At 41.1% G+C, this 21,910-nt stretch overlaps 1 protein-coding gene across 4 annotated transcripts in view; it reads right to left on the reverse strand.

Moving 5' to 3' along the window:
- Positions 1-21,910, reverse strand: part of SEMA6A (semaphorin 6A) — a 129,548-nt gene that overhangs the window by 13,007 nt on the left and 94,631 nt on the right. For 2 of the 4 annotated variants that reach the window (XM_043465851.1, XM_043465855.1), the window contains 6 exons: positions 21,708-21,848; positions 21,541-21,621; positions 19,272-19,330; positions 16,543-16,563; positions 16,356-16,406; positions 11,125-11,280 (listed from right to left, as the gene is read on the reverse strand). In XM_043465851.1, the coding sequence (XP_043321786.1) occupies positions 11,125-11,280; positions 16,356-16,406; positions 16,543-16,563; positions 19,272-19,330; positions 21,541-21,621; positions 21,708-21,848 (509 nt within the window). The remainder of the gene's footprint in view (positions 1-11,124; positions 11,281-16,355; positions 16,407-16,542; positions 16,564-19,271; positions 19,331-21,540; positions 21,622-21,707; positions 21,849-21,910) is intronic. The other 2 variants (XM_043465853.1, XM_043465854.1) reach the window with 2 other exon arrangements.

The raw sequence follows: 21,910 nt of genomic DNA on the forward strand, positions 1-21,910 counted from the left end.
CTGCATAGAGCATCCTCATTTAAAGCTTGCATCCCATGTCACCTTGAAATCTCCTCCACTCAAACAATGCACAGCCATCAAGAGACATCTGGTTCAGGGGATCTTTTCCCCTACCTCACCACGATCAGACAAGAGAATAAAAAACTCAGGAAGATTCTTTTCCTTTCTTTTCTGGATAGGAGTAGGGGACCTGAGCTCATGTTCCAGTCCTCAAATGAAGGTCCTGCTTGACAACAGTGCACTCAGCAGAGTTAGGTGCTTACACATTTGCTGAGTTGGACTGAATCTGCAAACCCATAGAATTATATAAGACATTTTAAGTTACATTAAATTTCTGCTGTGTGCTTTTAAATCACAGAGTGCAAGACCCGTCAGCACTTAGGGTATATTTATTACCTTAACAAATGTCAGATGATTGTGTCCAGTGTTATCTATTATTTATGAATAACAAGAGGCTGCAGGACTGGAAATGACAGGCTCTAATATGTCCAAAAGGTTAGGCGTAACGCAGTGTGCTGCCCTGTGAATTTCTTGACATCATTTTCTCTCCTAATGAGCGCTGTCTGTGGTGATTGTACTGAACTTCCATTATCTCTATACAGTTCCTAATGGCTGCGCCTGTCTTCAGTGAAGAAATCTAATTGCTGATACATATTTGAAAAAGAGTGCATCTTTTTTAAAAACACAAATTTTAAAAATAATTGCAGTGGGAAATTCCTATTGTCCCGTTAAAAAGGAATCTCTTTACAAAGATAACACCCAGCTGTAGACTTATAAGAGCTTAAGAAATACTAATTAAGGATGACAAACCTTCATACCACCCGTAATTGGCTTTCTGACACCGATGAAGAGCCCGTGTTCTCTGTACCCAATATATGTGAATTTATCCAACTGTGTTTCACTGGTTGACTCTAGAGTCTTTCTGTGACTGAAGTGCTGGGAGACTGATGTCTGATGGGGTTCTTGTGGGTCTGCTCAGGCCCGAAGCACAGTCTACACGCTTGGCAGGACTTTACCTATTATGACTTGCATAGCCTGTGTCTCCCTGCAACCAGCGAGTGGATACAGCACTTCCATCCTCTTTCCTTCTACAGAAATGGCATGAATTATGTATTCTGAGCAACTCTTGCACCGTTTGAGGCCATTCTCATGTATAACATCAAGAAAAGAGAGACTATCCTCAAGAAATTTCCCTGTTTCAACCATTTTGCCCTTGCTAGACTACTTTGTCTGTGGAGCAGTGAGGTTTGCAAAGTCAAACCTGTATGTAACAAGCATTTTTTTTTTTTAAACTTCAAGAAATGAGGCTATCAGAGAGTTTTGAGACAAAGCTAGTATTATTTTCCCATTAGTATACGTGCTCCAAAATACACACCGACTCTTCCCAATTTTATTGTGAGGACAAAACAAATTTTAGCTGAACACAGTGCAGTTGAGCCAATTAAAGAGCACATTTTTAACTACACCAGATGTTCAGTTAATATGATCATGCCTAACCTAGTCCCTGTAGTCCTTGAAAGTTCCATTAAGCTGTCAGAAAACTTTGTCATTTGTGTGTGTTTTTGTGCAAAAGATAGAGAAAGGGGGGAAAAAGACTGAAGGGAAAGGGTGGGGCAAAATGAATTCATGTCAAGGGTGATGTGGCTTAAAAAAGTAGCTACAGATTAAAGTAAGTAGCACTTTTAGAGTGAATTGATTTTTTTAACACCCCAAGATTTAAGTTGCTGATTTTAAAATAAAAAATTAAAGTCTCTCTAATCACAATTTGAGTCCATTTTTTTTTTTTGAGAAAATGATATTAGGTGAAGATAAAAGGTTTAATTGGTATCTCTAGAAAAGAAAATTCAAATATTGGTGTGCACTTTCAGGCAGGCAGGGAGATGAAACAGCTTTCTACATGGCTGACATTTAATTTCTTTTCCTTCTACCCTTTCCACAATAATCTCATCAAGACTCCAGATAAATTTAGCAAGTTGTCAAGAGGATACAAAATTAATTAGATCAAATCTACATCTCTGCCTGTGCGGCTGAAAGAACAATTACAGCTGACCACGTGGGCATCCTGCTGCCCCACCCCCAAATGCTCATGCTCACAGGGAACCTTCCAGGTCGTCCAGTAAAGAGCCCAGTGCCTGGCCTGCTCACAATAGATCATTTTCCTTGGTGCCTCAGAGAAATGTCAGAGACTACCAATAGATTCCTTTTCTGGCAGGTGACAAAGAAATATTAATTTAGTAAAAGTTAGCATTGGCAGGTGGGTTCTTTACCACTAGTGCCACCTGGGAAGCCCCAAACGGTGGCACCCTGAATTATATTATCATTTCTTTCTCAGTCTCCCCGTGTCCCCCCATTTCAGAATCTGTTCTGGATGAAGTCTGAGTCTGGGGCTCAGCTTTACCTAGCACAGAGGTCTTAGTTTGGCATGGAACAGCTGTAGAAAATGCCAGTGATATGTAGAAAAACACTATAGATTCAAAACTGATGCAAAATTCCATTTCCCAAACATATTGTGTATGTGTAATTAACAACCTATAGGACTGAATAATCAATTTATTATTTTTCTATCATCTGTCAGTCTCTTTGATCTCTTTATTTTCCTTCTTCCCACCCACTGCCTACAGGTAAAGCCAAAACCCCTGAGCGTGACTTTTAAGGCTGCAGACTAGCAGTTCAATCTCAGTTCCCTTTCTGACCCTTTATGTGCCTCTCTGAACTCTCAGCCTTTGCCATGACCCACTGCTAGCCGGGAGGCCACCTGTGGGTACCCCCTGCCAACATCCAGTCTCCTTGCATGCGGGGTCCGTGAATCAGGTCAACCTGTACTGTAGCACTCAGCAGAAGCTGCCATATAGCACACATGTTTGCTGAATGATTTGAATGCATTAAGAAAGAAATGAAGGAAGGTTGCTGTTTTCCCTTTCTTTGAGACTAGGGTTGGTGGTTTAGTTGCTAAGTTGTGTCCGACTCTTGTTGCCCCATGGACTGTAGCCTGCCAGGCTCCTCTGTCCATGGATTCTCCAGGCAAGAATGTTGGAGTGGGTTGCCATTTCCTTCTCCAGGGGATTTTCCCGATCCAGGAATTGAACCTGGGTCTCCTGCATTGCAGGCAGGTTCTGTACCAACTGAGCTAGGGTTAATATTACCAAAGTGTAGTTAAATTACTAGATCTTTGCGGCCTCCCAGGTGGCTCAGTGGTAGAGAATCTGCCTGCTAGTGCAAGAGCTGCAGGGGATTTGGGTTCAGTCCCTGGGTTGGAAAGATCCCCTGGAGGAGGAAATGGAAACCCACTTCAGTATTCTTGCCTGGAGAATCCTATGGACAGAGGGTTGCAAAAAGTCGCTCATGACTGAGTGACTGAAATGCATGCCTTTCTTTGTGATTAGGGTTAGTGTCACCATTATCACATTTTCTGTTAAATTAACTATGAAAATTTACTATTATTTTCTAGTGCTCTCTGGATTCTAGTTCATCTCCTTCAAAGTCATGGAAATGAGAAATGAAAAAAAAAAAAAGCATCCATATAATTATAGAAGAAAAAAAAACCCCATATAGTTACATAATAGTTATTAAAAAACCTGAGGTTAAATTAAAATTAGAAACAGTGGTTTTAATCTTGCCCTTGTTTAGGAACAATTTGATTTCTGAGCCTTCTTCACTTAAAAGTGACACTTGAAAGCTTACTTTCAGTGATAATTTTTAAAATTACTCTAATATCCAAACACATATACAACTTTTAGTGATATTTCTCTGGAATTAGATATAATGAAAATAGTTTTTCCCAGAATGAAATTTTTACTTTAATTGCTCTTATGTAGGTTACTATAGACTTCCTAAGAGTTAGAGGGCAAATGTAGACTAGAGATTATATCTTATATACTTACTGAATAAAATATCGGCAGCCTCTTCAATAGAATTGCCAAGGTAGCAAATAAATATGCAGAACTCTTGGTTAAATTTCAACTTCAGATAAATAATGTTTTAGTGTAAGCATGTCCCATGAAACAGATGGGGCACACTTATACTAAAAAATTATTCATAGTTTCTCTGAAATTCACATTTAACGGGGGTACTCTGTATTTAATGTAGCAACCCTACTCTTCCACCCCCAGCTGATGCACATCTATTGGTTACCCATAACTATTCTTCAGACTCACTCTAAACTTTTGGAGATTAAAATAGTTTCACAGAGCATAATAATAATGATAGCAAACCTTTATGGGGCAGGTATAGCACAATTTACAAATTTAAAACTATTCGAATGGACTGCATTTCATGAATTGTCTTTTTCTTTATCAGCAACAACGTAGATGCCAAATTTCTTATGAATTTTGAAGGATACCCTTCCTCTCCCTCTCAAAACCGGAAATAAGTGAACTCTTACTCAAAAGCATTGTGGGGAAAACAGCCACCGGTGCCCCATCCCTTAGTGTTCCCTGGCCCTAACCGGGCATGCTCCCACCTGGTTGAGTTAGGTGTTGATTGTTAAGTGGAAGCTGGAGCCCTTTGTCTCCCCACTGGCAGCCCCTTCCCCATCAAACAGAACCTCTCTCAACCCCCTTTGCTTCCAAGACGGTCCTGTTCTATCACATTTAAAAATGACTGTGATACTATAGGTTTTATTAATAAAAACTATGAAAATTACTGTGGAGTATTTTTTTTTTTTTGGAAATAAAGCTCAGAGTGTTCAAAAAGAGCCCAACTTTGTCAGCATTTCCACGAAAATTTTAAATATGAGTTCTGTACCAAAGACACCTCCTTTCCCTCATCCTCCCTGTCAAGTGATATATGACTGCTTATAATACTGGTACTGAAGGGGACGACTAAAGAAAAGGGGCTGGGAAACTGTTTCCAAGTCCTGTGTCCTTGATGTGTTCAGCCAAGTTGTCTTCAGTTGTCTAATATCTTTTTCTAAATCTGCTGTGCACCATTTTGCCTTGTGAACAAGGATAATAGTGGTCGTAAAGACTTTTTGGTGCATTTTTGTGTCTGTGTGTGCTTCATCTGTCTGGCGGTTTGATATTTCTTGGACAGGAACTCTGTCTATCTCTAGTTTAGCCTCTAACTCCTTATTGGCATCCAATACTGTGCAGTGGAGCCAGTAATAAATTTTGCTTGACGACTCCTCAGAAAACATTTTTGTTATGTTAATGTTACTGAAGAAATGGCAGAAAAAAATGCAGTCCAAGTTTACGAGTCAGGAAGAGAAGCTTATTTTTCTGCCTTTATTACCTTCATCAGCAATAATTTTCTCTGTATATAAGATCACCTGCATATGACTTGCTAGGAGCCAAGAGATCTCTTTCCCCATTGGGAGAAATGAGATGCTTTAAAACCTTCATCCATTCGATTTTAAGCATTGCTGTTCAGTCACTAAGTCATGTCCAACTCTTTGCCACCCCTTGGACTCCTCTGTCCTCCACTGTGTCCTGGAGTTTCCTCAAATTCTTGTCCATTGAGCCGGCCATGCTATCTAACCATCTCATCCTCTGCTGCCCCCTTCTCCTTTTGCCTTCAGTCTTTCCCAGCATCAGGGTCTTTTCCAATGAGTTGGCTCTTTGCATCAGGTGGCCAAAATATTGGAGCCTCAGCTTCAGCATCAGGCATTCCAATGAACATTCTGTGTTGATTTCCTTTAAGACTGACTGGTTTGATTTCCTTGCTGTCCAAGGGACTCTCAAGGGTCTTCTTCAGCACCACAATTTGAAAGCATCAATTCTTTGATGCTTAGCCTTCTTTATGGTCCAACTCTCACATCTGTACATTACATGATTACCTGAAAAGCCATAGCTTTGACTATATGGACCTTTGTTGGCATTTTAAGCATTGCAGATTGTTAAAATGAAAGCAATTGGGCTAGACTCTGTTACCAAATACACTTTCTGAAAATGGGATTTCTTAGTCTGTTCATGATGAAACACTGACTCCAGGGTTTGGGACTCACAGTAGGTAAAGTTTGAAAGAGAGAAATGGGAAAGAAAAGGTCAAGTAAAGGTTGTTGCAAGGCCAGCGGGATGCACTGTAGCACAAGAATCCTTACAGATCTTGGAAAAGTGGAAGTGCTGGACGTAAACTGTCCCTGGGCTGCAGTTAGGAGAGTAACGAACTGTCGTCTATACTTGGATGCTCACTGCTGGTCTGGAAAGCATCTCGCCAGATGCTTGACAAGCCTAGGATGACTAATTTCTTTTTAGTCTAAATCTATCATGCTCTCGATTCCTATTTGACCAAACTTCTCATCCCTAATCACAAAGCTCTGTAGTTGGAAGAGAAATCAGGAGAGCGCTAGATCATATAATTGAGGCGCTCAGAACCCAGCCAGTAGAAGGTAGCACCCTCATTTAATCTCATTCTTCCAAATGCCAGAAGCACAGTTTTGGTGGTAGTTTAATCCTCACTGGACTCTGTTAATTGCTCCAAGCCAGAGTTACCCACAGTTTAGTCATCAGCTAATAGTGCTGCAAATCAAGGAGTCTCAACTACAGTGTTATTTACTTTTAATACTCCTATATCCCTCTACTTCCTACATCAGCATTTACTTAGTATTTTATTTAAATTGCCTTTAAAATGTGTTTCAGGTGGAAAGTTTACATCATTATCATAAATGGGAAAAAGTGTCACTTTTCATAACTAGAAGGTAACCACAGAAATAAAATTGCACACACAGTTGATAAGTTGTGTCTGATTCTTTGCGACCCCGTGGACTATAGCCCATCCATGGGCTCTTCCGTCCATGGGATTCTCCAGGCAAGAATACTGGAGTGGGTTGCCGTTTCCCACTCCAGGGGATCTCCCTGACCTAAGATCGAACTTGAGTCTCCTGTGTCTCCTGCCTTGGCAGGTGGATTCCTTACCACTGAGCCACCTAGGAAGCCCCCAAATCAAATTAACTGAAAGCAAAACAGAGTTAGTTCCAGCTAGCTTCAGCTGCATGGCAAAGCCATCTAAAGCCTGTTCTTTCTTTTCAAAAGGATAGTGGTGAGTTTCAGGAGTTGTTAAAACACAAAACAGACTTTTGCATTGACATAATCAAGAAGATGGAAGGAGAAATAACAAGGGCATTAACTTTTCACCATATGATTTGGTATTGAAGGCCATGATGTCTCTGAGTCATTTAAATCATCTCTTTAAGATGTGACCTGTCCTCCTCGGAGGCTATGATGTACTTGAGGAATAAAGAATTGGCTGTAAAGAGGATTGTTGATAAACTCTATGATTTATGTAGTTCCATTCAGGATTGTTAGAAAGTGTGGACAGTATACTCAGTATCCTTTATAGACCTTCTGAATCTTACTGGAATATTATTTCCCAGACTAAAAATTGCTTACAAAACAGCTTGTACATTGATTAAAATATATTCAGCATTTGCTGTACATTTTAGTTTAAATTATTCATTTGATCTCTAATTTAAATTCTGTTTCTACATATTTTCCTGGTCTGAATTGAGCACATCTTTGTGACTAAATATAATAATGTGATAATAACTTGTTTCAAAGATTTCCCAAAATATATATGCATACTACAGTTCTGGCATTTCCAATCCAATGGGAACATTTTTCTACATATCGACTATTTCATCAGCTTTCTGAGAGCTCACGAGAACTCTAGAAAATAAACTCTGAAGGAGATTTTCTTCTAATTTGTTTATTCCTGTGTCTTTGGGGCAGTGGTCCATGTGTCCACTGGACATTTATGCTCCACAGCTCTCTTGGCAGAGCTGTCCATGGCTAGTCCCCTCACCTATCTCACAGTCTTCTTGGAAATCAGGTTTTAGAGGACTGTTACTTTGGGTCAGAAACGAGGCACAAGAGTGGCTATTACGTCTCACTATTGCTTAACCTAGAAAAGAAAGCTCTTATTTCTTTTGCTGTGGGAAGTGGGGGTGGGGTGGTGAGGGGAGACAAGCCAAATCTAAAAATAAACTGGATTTTCTTTCTTATTCATAGGTAATTAGAGCCTCTTTGTAACTACCTATTACTACCTCAATGGTTATAGGATGAATAAATAATATATATTTTTAAATGTGGCAAAACCAAGAAAGAAGTAGCCAGGGCTGCTTCTAATTTATCAGCTTGGTGATTAAAGGGCTGGCTTGTAGAGGCTCCAGACATCTAGGGAGCCAGAGATAAAACAGGGCAGTTGGCTGTGTTTTTTCCTAATGAATCTAGGGCTTGAAAGATATTTTAAAGAAAAGCAACAAGGACAAGTGACATTAGACAAGGCCAGTAGGGTAATGAAGGGCAAGGCCAGTTACTGAGAGAGAAAATTACTTCATTTTCTGTGATAATGCTTCTGTGTGCTTCGCGGGTCTCTTCTCACACTTTGTTAGCATGACTGTATATACATGAACAGTGTCGGAACGCTCCCCCCCAGTGTAGAAGGAAAGAGCCTTGGAACGGTCCACAGAGGGGCAGAGGGCTGGCATCTATTATTAATATTTTGGAAAGGGGAGGCTGAACAATGGTAGCAGAAGGGGGTTAGATTGCAAGGTGAGGAACGGTGCTTTGACAGAATGTGGGAGACGCACAGAATTAAATCAAGACGAAAGACACAGCAAGGAAAAGAAAGAAAAAGGCAAGCAAACATACTCTGGAAATGCAGAACTGTTTGGAAGATGAGGCGAGACCAGGAGGGGACCAGGCCAGTGGTGCTCAGCATTTCTGCAGAGCAGAGCTCCGGGCTCATCTGCTCACTGGCTTTTTTTCCCCCCCAGCAGCCAAAGTAAAAAGGGCACCAGACACTTGATTCCTCTTCAGCTAACTGGTCAGCAGATACCATTTTCTGCTTAGCGGGGAAATGTGTGGTATTTTAGAAACAATTCCAGAGTATATTTAGCTCCTAAAGCCAGGGCACACAAATGTCACATTCCCATGAGACAATTGGCCCAGTGAAAAGAGGACCCACCAGAGGCCTGCAGAAAACCCAAGAAACTCGCGCATCCCAGGAGATGCTGCACGCACGGATGTGACATCATTAAGGCGCCCACATCAGGGAATGGAAAGAAGCAAGGGGATCACAGATTGGGTCAAGTTAAAGGACGTCATCATGAGTCAGAAAAGAAACAAGACTTTTCCAACAGAGTCACGCCATCACCAAGTCATACCACACAGCACTTGGCAAAACCAAAGAAAAGTTGGAAATAAATCATGAACATTAAGTTGGAAATAAATCATAAACATTCAACAGAAAAAAAAAAACACTTCAGAGCAAAATGTAAATCAAAATCATAAAAAATCATGGCAAAAGGAACATTAAGCTACATCACTTTTTTATTTTTTAACTTTCGGCATAACAACTCGTTGTCGTTGCCCCATCAAATACATAATCAGTTGTCAAAAAAATGAAGCTCCAGTTTGACAGGGCAAGGCAAAGAGCTAATAGCACAAGAATAGTGATCATGTTAAACACCCATGCAATCACCTCTGCCACCATTGTTTGACAATCTGTAGACTGCTTCCAGCTTTGTCAATATTCATAATAAGACCCAAGAGAATGAACAATGCCGAATTTTCAAATGATCTGTCAAAGTGTTAATTGGACTCTTTGATAACCTCCATCCCCCGGGAGAGTTAACGACTGGAGAAAATTCTCGCCATCCGTCTCGGGGAAGTGAGGAGGAAATGACTATAACCAACTGCTAGATATTTGGTTGACATATTTAATGCTTTACTGGAAAGGCTGTTTGGTTTTTCAGAAAGTCGCAGTGGGCAAACACAATGTGATTTTTACTGTGTTGTCTCTCCTTGAGTAGTCGGCCAAGACTAACACATCTGTGGTCGGGAGCCACACAAAACAAATAAAGGCACATGTTAGGACTGGTATGGCCTGCGGAGATAGTTCTGCCCTGACACAAATGCATCTAGTGCTGTCTTGAGATGGTGAAGAGCAGGGATCCCACCAACTTAAGTGGCTGCCGAGACACCAGCTTCTTTGAAAAAAAATATTGGGGCAGGACATACTAGCAGTAAGAAGTTACAGGAGAATAATAAAATCGATTAAGGGGTAAGTTAACAAGTTAAAAGGGCTGCATCGTCCCACGTGGGCTTGGCATGTAGCGGCTGAGTGTACAGCATTCTCAGGAGAGGAACCACCAGAAAAAAAAAGGATGAAAATTTGGCATGAGTCTGCCGAGCAAACATTCTCTAAAAGCAGAGATGGAAGTATGTATACAGAAACCTGTGGGGGAGGACACGACAGAGCCTGTCTTCCAAAGGTCACCAGAGCTGGTCTGCCCTCGACACTCAAACCCCCGCTTGGATGAAACTCTTGAAAACATATAGAAGTAAACAATGCTGAATGGCGAGAAACAGTTCGCAACATAACTGAGCTTTTCAGTCTCTGATTTACAGGACTGGTTTTTGGACAAGTAAAGGCCTCTTCGGTTGCAGCTGCAATTAAAGTAGGATGTGTTACCAGAAGCAGCAAATGGCGAGAAAAGAGATGACATTTCCTGTCTCTAGTCTCTAGCAAAGAAAGCCGGGGAGAATTTAGGACAGTTCACAGTAGAGTCCCTTTCATTTAGCGTGGCTCCCTTTCCATTTTAAATGCATAGTAATTCTGCTTGATTAAATAACATATTTTTTGTTTTAGCTGTTGTCTTCTAAGGGCGATTAAGTGCATCTCAGAACCTCAGCTCTGTTCAGATTCAGCCCCATGTAAGGGTGAGGGATGGGACCAGCCAGAAAAGACTTTACCCTGCTACTTCTCCATTCACTGATTAAACGGGATTTGACTGCAATTACATGTACTTGCCAAAGCCCGCATTGCATTCCATCTTATTATGGGGGGAAAAAAGAGGATCCAAAAATCACTGGATGAGCTAAGAGGAGTGGAAAGGGACTTTAGGAGCCAGCGTCCACTTTGGACCAAGCCATGCCTCTCTTGGGTGGAGGAAGCTTAGAGGATGTGTTATTTGTTTTGTGTGGTTTCTCCTTGGTCGGGGAATCATTTCGGATCAAGCCTAGCACAGAGGATTGGGTTGCAGTCTTTTCTGAGACGCTTTCAATCAGAGTGTGTTGGAGGTCCGTTCCTTAAACGCGGCTGTGGTTCAGCTGGAAGCAGTTACACAGTCCTCCCCGCTCCTCCCTCCCTCTCCCCGCAGAGGAAGGGGTGCTTCCAAGGCCTTACCCTTCTTGTCCTGGTGATTATGGGAAGACACTGCCCCCAAAGAGTCTGTGCTGTCGCGTGACTCCTTCCAGTCCATCATTCCTCCCCTAGACTCATACCCCTCTTGAGCCGCCGAATCGGACGTGGTGGTGCTGGGCAAGAGGGAACTGGAGTGCCCTGTTTTCATCACAAATACAGTTAGGGGAGACATCACCAGAGACACCTGCTTTTTCTTTGCTCAGAGGCCAGGAGGTGGGACACCCACGCTGGCGGTAAAAGACTCAAAGGAGATTGCCCTAGACATAACAAGGCTGGTGGTAGGATTCGGCAGAAGAGCCCTTGAACTTGCAGTTAGAGGGCGAAGGGCCAGGTCTTGTCTCTGCTGCCTGCTGGGTGAGCCCGAGGGAATCACTTAAGCTCCCTGGGCCTTGGTTTTCCTTGTGCACAAAAGAGAGGCCTCCCATGTTTGGAGGATAAAGTGGCATCATGCTGAAAGTGCCTAGCAGTGTCCGACACATAGTAGGTGCTCAGGAAATATCAGAGTCCCTGGGTATTCCCATAGTAGCACTAAGGCAGAATGTGTCCACCCCGGGGTAACAGTCATGATGATGGGGCAGGTGTATGGTCGTGGGTGAGTCTCTGCCCTGTCACAGACAACTCGGCTGCCCCGAGCCTTTCCCATGGAGGATGTGTCTAGTATTTGGCTGCGCTGCAGCCTCACAGGCATTCCACTTTCTAAAGGGAGCTGCTCCAGCCCTCCTGTCTGGAATCCAGGGCTGAATGTTCTGCCTTGTTATGGCTTTGCCTTTTGTGTCTTACTCAAACCAAGTTAAGTTTCATGGTCTCCTGACTCATACCCGTGAGCGGTGGGCTTGGAGGGCACCATGACTGATACGATTCAGACTAGAAAGGGAGAGCTTTCTGAGATCCAGAGTCGCCTACCGCAGGATAATGCCAGAAGAAGGATGGCCAGGGTGGGAGTTGTGGCAGAAATTGGACATTTCCTGTGAATACATTTCTAAGCCTTCCTTTCCATCATCCCACAAGGTTAAATGCAGATCGCATCTGGCGCTTTGATCTAAACTGTCACAATGATTTAAAGAAGCCCCACTACCTGTTATCTCTGGTGGAAATAAAAAATAACCTCTCTGTGATTTTCAAGTGGAGTCTTTGGCTTATTAAACCATCTTACCTATAGAAGCAACCTCTTGAACAATTTTTAAAAAGACATCAGGGAACTACTGTGAATGTGTAGTTGATGCCTTTGGTAGAAAGTAGGACAGATTTCACAAGTGACTCAGCCTTGGGCTGTGATCATCACACATGTGATAAATAAAATGCCGGCCACCAGAAAGAAAGATTCTAGTGAATGCACTGCGTTCTTCTTTTTCACAATTATTATTGCAAGTTGGATTTTCAGGAGACTTTAATACTGTAAATTACAGACCATGTAACCATATACATACATGGTAATATATATAATGTGTGTAGTGTGACTAAAGCAGGGAAAAGCAAGCAAACCAAGTGGGTGTCTAAGCTATAGGATTTCTGTGGGAGCTCTACATTTAAAATGTTACCACAAAGCTTTAGTAACATTTAAGAGGCCTTCTTCTGTGTAGGGCTTGTTTGGCTTCTACACAGCTTCAAATATCCGCTTTGCTGCAAAGAGCCTAGTTCATATCCAACTGCTAAAAACATGTTCATTTAAAACTCAAGAATGCTTGCATCTAGATTTTTTGTTTTTTACATTTCTGGGTTTCACATTTCATCTCCCAATACTGATAAGAGAACATGAATAGGAAAATTAATAACTTGGAATTGGAAATGCAGACTTTCTTTATGCTTGTATTGAGGTCTAAAATATAGCCTCTATTTTCTGCTGTTGAATTAACCATGCTTTCATGAAACATACTGTCAACCTAAGAGAGACTTCAGCGTCCAACAGTGAGAAATAGCTTTGTAGCGAGTCAGAAAGAGGGGGGGAGGAAAAATGAAGCCTTTCCTCCAAGTAGCAAGAACTTCTTTTACCTGAATTGATATGCATTTTGAGCGCTTTCAATTTAACTGTGTTCAAGGGGCAATTTTATGGTAACGCCATAAGTATGGTTTAGGGAGAACATTTCTTAATATGGTAATCTAGGGGAAATAAATGCCTAAGGGACACATTCTCTGTAGAAAAGAGTTCCTGGACCATATGTTGCAAATACATGGAAAAGTCATTGGTAATGGAAAGCTATGGCTATGAGAGGAAATTAGTGTGGACCAGATGGTAGTTAGGTAGGAAAATGTTGCACGCAAATGTGAGAAATCAGCTTCTGCCTATTGCTGAAATGTTAGTTTAATACCCACCACATCTCCGTTTTCTCCATGTAAATCTAGAGAAACCATGCATCGTATATACTCAAATGGAAGAAAAAAATAGAGCAGCATGAGGCTTGTAATCTTTGAAACGTATGCTCGAGGACAGACAGTGTGTGTCACTGGTGGAAGCAGATAGTCGGAGAAAGCAGTGCCTGATTCTCAGGAATTTTAGAACTACCATGTGAAAGTACCCGTAAGCAGCCGTCCTTCATTTGAAATCAAAGAAGTGTATTATTATGACCTTATTATTACGACCTCTCCAACTGTTAAATAGGTATCACTCATGTTTCTTCTTAGAGTCTGATTCTATGGGCTATATTGTTTTTGTGCATTCCCTAAGAGACTCTGTAACCAAAATCATGCAACAAAAACAGGCAATCATTTGTGGATATGGTATTACAGGTCAACAATTTGGAACCTATAATTTTGTCTTGTTAATCCAACACGAAAAGTCATAATTTTAATCAGTGGAGCTTATTATGTATTATTCTTACAATATTCAAAGAAATAGATTTTAAAAGTTAACTCCAATATGCATCATATTGTTTCTCTATATCTACAAGTCTTTGTATTAGTAATTCCACAGGTTAGAGACCCTTCAAACTACTCTAACCTATTAACAGTGATGGTAGCCAATTAGACACAGAGGAGGCACTAAATCAATACAAGAGAGGATGAGAGAAGGAAGACAATCAGGGTCCAATTCACTAAAAAGGGGTTCTTGTGTATGTAACTGGTATTGCAGAGAGCTTCTACCATGCAGAGTTTGCATGGTTTATTGAGTAATTCTTTTTTGCAGAGTTAGGCAGTTCTTGTTCTGTGGGTCACTCTATGATTGTACTCAGCCACTGAGCTTCAGTGTTATGGGAACACGTAAAGGACACAGCTAGACACTTTGGACTTTGGGGTTGGCTTCCTTGTTTATATCTGTGCTCATAAAAACAGCAGTTTGGTTTTTCTTTTGATGGTACAAAAAGAGTACCTTATCGAGGCCCTAAGCAGCTGTCTGTAAATGAATGAATTAAATCTCTTGTAGGTTTATTAGCTCCAAAATAAGCATCTTTTGCAATAGTTTGTATAAAGAAAGTCTTCTGTGCTTTTGTAAGTACTGTTTGAACCAGCCCTCATTTTGATGGTCAGTTAATCATCTAACCACTTTACACTGGGGAGACTGAGCCTGAAATGGACAGAATTATTAGCTGAAAGGAAAATTCCAACTCTTCTTTAGTGTCATCACAGAAACCACTGATGCAGCGAATAGGGATTGTCCTTTAAAGTGTTAATGTGGAGGAATTAATAAGTTCCTTTCCTTTTGTAAAGGCAGGAAGAGGGATCCATAAACTGAAGAGTGCTTTTTGTTCATCAAGAGCATCCCATGCTTTAATTATTCTATCTATATGAGAAACTACCTGGGAGTTAAAATTGGCCTTAGTATGATGGATGAATGCTGGGGAGGCTGCTGGTTCAAGTAGATTTAAGACCTGAATTTCTCAATACCTGATAAATATTATTCCATTATAGGAAATGATTGCAAAGTATGATATTGGAAAGAGCAGCTGCTAACTGGTTCTCTTTCTGAAGGGCCCACTGAGCTACATGACGTTGCCTCCTGAGGAATGTTTCTCCCAGTTGTTGGGGTTCAGTATTCTGGCTTGAATCAGAGATGAGAGCAGGTTAAAGGTGGATGAATTCAGTGGGCTCACTGACTCCACACTGCCTCACTTCATGACAGGAGAGACTGGGCGTTGTTTTCCGTATCTGCACAGCCGCCATTTATAAGATAGACTTTAGGACTCTCAAAGAGGCATTTTACTGATGCTAGTTAGACACAGGAGTGACAGTTTCCACGGAGCTATTAGACACAATTGTAGCCATCAGGAACTGCTTCTCTCAATTCTAAATCTACCTTGCTTTCTTTTCCTTCCTCTTTTTTCTTTCCTTTATTTTGTTCTCTTCCTCTGTTACCTACCTCTACATTGAAAGACTGACCTGGAGCTGTTACTGTTATGTATTTCAAATTATAAAAATAAATGATAAAATGTCTGCGTATCAATGAAACTTGTAGTCCCCATTATAATGCAGAAGCTTAAATTTGCCGTTACATATGTGCTGTTCATTATCTTTAAAAAAAAAAACCCACATGAATAGTTTACCTTAATAAACATTTGGGGAAGCTTTGAGAAAAGAAACTGGAACATTTCAACTACATATTAACTTTCCTTATAAAGAGCTCAGAATATCTGTTTATGGACGTATGGGCTTTATTTAGTATAGTGTCTGTGTATTTCAGAGCAGGAACAATGGGATAGATCCTGTCTGCACATCATTTCGACTGCATCACTCTTCCTTATATACATTTAAAGAAATATCACTGAAGATAGGTCTAAAAATTCATACTCCATGTATGATTAAATTTTGATGGCTATATTGGAAAGTTTTGCCTATTAAGAACTTGGTATCTGCATTCTGTATGGATTTTTCCTGCAGAGGATGTTGTTCTGAAGGTCAGCATTTTGGGGAATGGTACCATCTATCAGGTAAGGAGCTGTGGCCTATTACTTATAAGCACTGTTCTTTTATCTTGGATGTACTTATGTCCAAAAGCAATTTCTTTTCCCTCAAGAACTCATTAAATGCATTCACCAAATTCCCTAAGGTTGGCATATTTCATGTTATGTGGATTAAAAATGTAAGACTCATTCTCACATGTCAGTTGTCTCATATATGTGGAGAAATTTTTGAAGCATCATGAAAGCTATGAATAATTTTAGTGAATTGGGGCCCTGAGGTAGCAAAGGATCTGGTCCATGATGTTTAGGAATGAAAACTCTAAACTACCACAGGATGAGTGGCTTGAAGAATAAGAAAACAAAACAAAACCATAAACTGACCATATACTGTGTTGTAAGACATTTCATGATCTGGTAGAGGAGTTGAAATGTCTATAAAAAATAATGAGAATTTAAAAGTTAATTGAAAAAGAAACATAAGATTTGGAAATACTCGAGAGGGTTAGTGAAATAGGATTTCACGAATAGATTTTCATTGCTATTAAATTATCAGTAACATCTTCCTTACCATTCAGTGCCACGAAGGAATCTGAAAGACAAAAGGGAGGAGTGAGTTACTTAATGTTTAACACTCTGCTCAATGTGACTTTTGTAATCAGTGGGAATGAGCGGATACAGAGCTGCGCTAACATACAAGGCCTATACTAAGTAAGTGCTTTTTAGTTTCTGCATGTAACAGAAGATGCTTCATATTTGGTTCAGTTTCATATCCCTGTGTCTCTTTACCAAGTGGGTTTCCTCAAAGTCATGCCTTTGTTGCCAAGAGGCAGAGAAAAAGCAGGCGTGAGTGCAGGGCAAGGTAATTTCGATTCTACGTAAGCCCTGCTCCATCAGGAGGGACGTCTATATGGATGAGTCACGTCTGGACCACACTTAACGAGGCACTTGTTCTTTATATTCTCTCTCATTTCATCCTCCCAACTGTGCTGTGAGGAACTGTCCAGTATCACAATGTTCTGACCTCAGCAGGGGTTTAAGTTAGGAAATTAACAAAAATAAAAATCACACATATAGACAACATCCTGTTTTTGTACGTGCATGCACGTAAATATGTGCTGTGTACCTGGGTCATGTCACTGGTTCACTCAGCCTGCTCCTCAGCCTCTGATACTGGCTCTTTATGGTGTTTTCATTTCCCCTAAAACTTTTGTGAGAGAGTCCTTGTGCAACAGGTATCTAAGCCCTGTGAACACCTGGGTGTGACTAGGTAACAACTAACAGAGGTAGGTCACGCTCCAGTGGGCGCCACTAGAAAAGTCACTACCTGCCGCCTGGAGCAGGCACCCTATGTGCCTCAGTGGGAATGGGGTGTCAGGTTATGCGGAACACGAAAACACGGGGCCTTGACCCGAGACTGAAGGTAGATCTCCGACCTTGGACCTGAAGGCCCGCCCCGTGCTCCGCCCTGGGACCCGGGGACGGTGTGAACCTGCTGGTGTAGTTGACACCTCAGAGAGCCAGTAACACTTTCCCACTTTTCATGTGTGCACCTATTCAACCCACATCGATACCCCTGTTTTTTCTACAGAGGCCTTTATCATCAACTCATAAAAATATGAAGAAAATATTCACTGACGTCAGCTAATTAAGTTCACTCACAGAGACACACATACAGACCAAAGCTTGTTTTCCCTAAAAACGGCACTGGAAGGCGCCAACTTGACTAAGGTCCACCAGTCAAACATCACACTGTTTCGCTGCACACACCTAACAGATCTTTCGGTGATGCCACTGTCTCCTATGTCTACTTCTTAATTCAGATTTTGTGTGTGAGGACATAGTAGGAAAAAGACAAAGGAAGGAGCTTTTGCCAATATATATTTGCAAACAAAAAATATATATGACCAAGAATTTGGAGATGAGGCTGTCTGAAGCCCTCTTTATTTAATTATGTCTCTTCTCCAGAAAAGATAAGGTATTAAATGGCACCTAAGAGTCTGTCATTTCAGGACTCATGGCTCAAAGATGGAGAGTTATGTCCATGGTTTTCATTATCGAATCAAGTATCAGAAGTAATATAGTTTCATTCCCCTAGGAGCTATTTCTGGTGCCATTCTGAATGCAAGCTTCTTGAAAATTCATCACATATAACATTTTGAAACATGGCAAACTAAACATTTTTCAAGGGTATGGCATTATTCTCTAAATTAGTGTTAATAAAGCATTTTCAAGAGAATATGGATATTAATCAGATCGCTGAACAGCTGGGCAGAGTTGTGACTAGGATCCTTTATATAAAGTTCTAACTAAAATATTAACATCCAACTAGTCCATCCTAAAGGAAATCAGTCCTGGGTATTCATTGGAAGGACTGATGTTGAAGCTGAAACTCCAATACTTTGGCCACCTTATGTGAAGAGCTGACTCATTTGAAAAGGCCCTGATGCTGGGAAAGATTGAGGGCAGGAGGAGAAGGGGACGACAGAGGATGAGATGGCTGGATGGCATCACCAACTCAATGGACATGGGTTTGAGTAAACTCTGGGAGCTGGTGATGGACAGGGAGGCCTGGTGTGCTGCGGTTCATGGGGTTGAAAAGAGTTGGACCCGACTGAGCAACTGAACTGAATAACTTTTGAAATGAACCCTGAGATTTAGCATAGTAGGTCAGTTCTTATAAAAAGGGTATTTTGAATCACTTTGTACTTAGTGGGTTCTTTCTGAACAATTTGTTTTTATTGCAAATGAATAAACATAAGTCTAATTAAAAAATAATTACTTTTGTTCGTTGATATGTTCAAGAAAATAGTCCCATTTAACTTAAAAAACAGAGTTCAGTGATCAACTTTTTAAATCATTTGTCTAAAAATTATGCCAATATTGTATTTTTAAAGACAAAATTAGTGTTGTTTTGGCTTTTTTTTTAAATAGTTTTTTTATTCTTCAATTGGAGGAAAATTGCTTTACAGTGTTGTGTTGGTAAAGCTGGTTTTTAAGTGGAAACGCTGATATAGCTGACTGTTCTGCTACAGGTTCATCCTCAAGAGTGAATTTGTTCCACAACATTTATGATAACGAACTAGGTGCCAGCATTTTCAGCAATAGCATTGAAAACTCTGGCTTCAAAAGACACTGTTTTCTCTGATATTTAGAAGGTGCTTTATGTTATTTTTGCATGTTTTAGAGGCAGCTGCACTCAACTTCACATGTGGGGTCATGTTTCTAGGCCATTCTATAAAAGCATCTTTTATCGACTAAATATCCCAAAACAAGCATGGATAAAAAAACTCCACTTACTGTGACAATCCCCCAGGCCATCGGTATTGCCACGCTCTATGTCCTGTTCAAAAGTCAGTCTTCAAAAGGAAGGAGGGAGAAGAAGACAGAAACAGATTCAATGATATGAGTCTTTATTCCAGCATGTGTCTTAAGTTTCACTAAAGCAACTAACACAGTTTGAAAAGCTGAGTGCCAGGTATAAAAAGAAGTAGATAAAACAGCTTGAAAATTTATCTCCGAAGTTTATAGAAATGAGTCCTTTGTGAATCTCCAAGGAGAAGCCATGGTTTGGGCAGTCAATTCAGGTTTTATTCACGGGGTAAACAAGTTTGTGGATCACCTATATCACTCTTTGCTGCTAATGCCCTGAGCATTTTTGAAACATCTGAAAAGTTTAAATGTTAACCAACATCCTGATGGAAGTGATACAGAAGTCTATTTAAGAAAAGCGTTTTCCTCTCTCCTTTCTCTTTCACCCCAACTCTTGCCTTCCTAGACCTTTATCTATTTCTTTGTTTAGAAATAACTTTGTATAGCAAAGTGTTCACAGTGGTCGGTGGATATAAGGGGCCTCTGAGAGGACACAGGACACAGGGGTGTGTTTTGCTGAGACGACGTGGGTATTTTGTTCACACCTGGCCCCACGTCCAGTCCTCAGGAGTATTGCTCTCATGCTCCTCTACAGGTTCACTATTCTTTCAAGTCCACTAGGTTACCTTTGGGCTGCATAAACTCTATACCCCAAAAGGACTGATCTTAATAGTATCTATTTTGATTTTTAAATAAACACACTGGAATAGTCCAAAGGAGTCTTGTTTTTTTGGGGGAACTCTGCTCTTCTTTCTGCAACATAGTCAAAACTCTGATTTTGCAACTGCCTTCAGAGTTTATTTATGAGCCATCTCGGAAAACTACTTTGACAGTCACACCTTGATCTAATAATCTGCCGTGTTTGTTTCTAGTGTTTTTATGCTGTGTCAAAAATCAAATTCAGCCTCAAAGGATAAAGATTTCTAGTTGTAATGAAAGCCAGGATTCACCTGGTCCTGAGGCCACGTTCCAAGGAGAGTTCCACGTGGTTTGAACAGTTGGGTTCTCATGCTGACTTAAAAATGATTCTTAAAATTCAGTCTTATTACCTCTGTTACACCTTGACTAAAGAACGGAGATAGGCCATTTCTCAGCTTCTCTCACTGTGCGCTTCTGTGATTCTTCCTCCTTCGCTTCAAGGTCCCCGTGAAAAGCTATAAAGCCCTCACACTGTCGTCTGTCAGTACTGCTACTTGCAAAGCTGATCTAATACAGCATGGTGAGTCAACCCTTTGCATTAGCCAGATTTCCAGGTCAGACTTTACAGTTTACATCAGCTCTGTTTATGGGAATACTTTCCCTCAAATTATGCAGGTGGTGGTCAATCAGCTGTCCTATCTAACTTGCCATTCTCAGATGGGAGATGGGGCTCTCCCATTGTGTTGGGAGGACAATTCCTTTTGCCTGGTGGATTAGGGGAAGTGAAGAAATGACTATGAAAGAACTGTGCTGGCATCTGGCATCTTCCTTGAAATGCCATAACCTGTCAAGGACATGCACTGAATATTTCTCCAAATGTTATTTTGGATTTCAAATCCACAGAAGTAAAAGCATAAAGCCTTTGAACTGACACCATTCAAGCACTGGAAGTCAGGGTAACAATTCTCAGCACCAAAATCACATGCGTGGTACATTGGCTTGATCTAGCTGATCTGCTGGAGAAATGCCAGGAATTGATTGACTCCCTAATGAGGAATAGGGTCAGCTGTTCCATGGTGCAGGAGAAAGGTTTATTGGATGTGTACACCATGCTTGCAGTACAAATGCATTGCTTATTAACAAATGCCCTGCAGTTTCTTCTCAGCCCTGGATGGTCAATTACAGGGGCCAGTTTTGCTATGGCTGGGACAGACCACATCACTAACCTAATTGGTACCCTCCTGCTCCCCTTCTCTGCTGTTTTTGCACTATGATGATCAAGGCACATACCCTCTTGTCCCTCTCCCCAGGGAATACTTAAAGTCCACTGTGTTGTTTTTCTCTGTTTTTACTCAGTCTGAGGATGGATGATTAATCAATTGGAAGTCTGCCACGTGTGATGTTGAGGTGTTCTATGAAACGGGAAAAGGAAGGAGAACGGCTGGCAGTCACAATGATGAGGTATGTGCACAGAAGGCCGAGCGGCAGTGGTGTGTATGAGCACAATCAATCCTATGTTTAGGCCACTTTAAACTCTCCCATGCCTCAGGCTCCTTACCTGCTGCTGGGCGACAGATGGGCACACGCACCTGCTTCCTTTACCCACCCACAGTAGGGGTCTCTGGAAGCAATACAGGTTCTGCAGGAAGAAAATGACTGTGAGCTTACCTAGGACCCTTCCCTAAGTACCATGAACATCCAGTGATCAATGAGGCAAATACATACTTTTTACACTTGCCATGCCGCTCACACCGGCCAAGGGGAACCTTGATCACACAAGTGGAGAATGCAACATACAGAGAGCTGCTGGCTTTGTCCAGCTGCATGCCCATGATCCTCTTGTCTTCTACTCCGTCATAGCTGCACCTAAATTTTTAAGGCAGGATAATATCATTCACAGTTTCTCTTGGGCTAGTTCTCTTTTTCCT

Source organism: Cervus canadensis, chromosome 4 (assembly GCF_019320065.1).
Source record: "Cervus canadensis isolate Bull #8, Minnesota chromosome 4, ASM1932006v1, whole genome shotgun sequence".
NCBI lineage: Eukaryota > Metazoa > Chordata > Mammalia > Artiodactyla > Cervidae > Cervus > Cervus canadensis.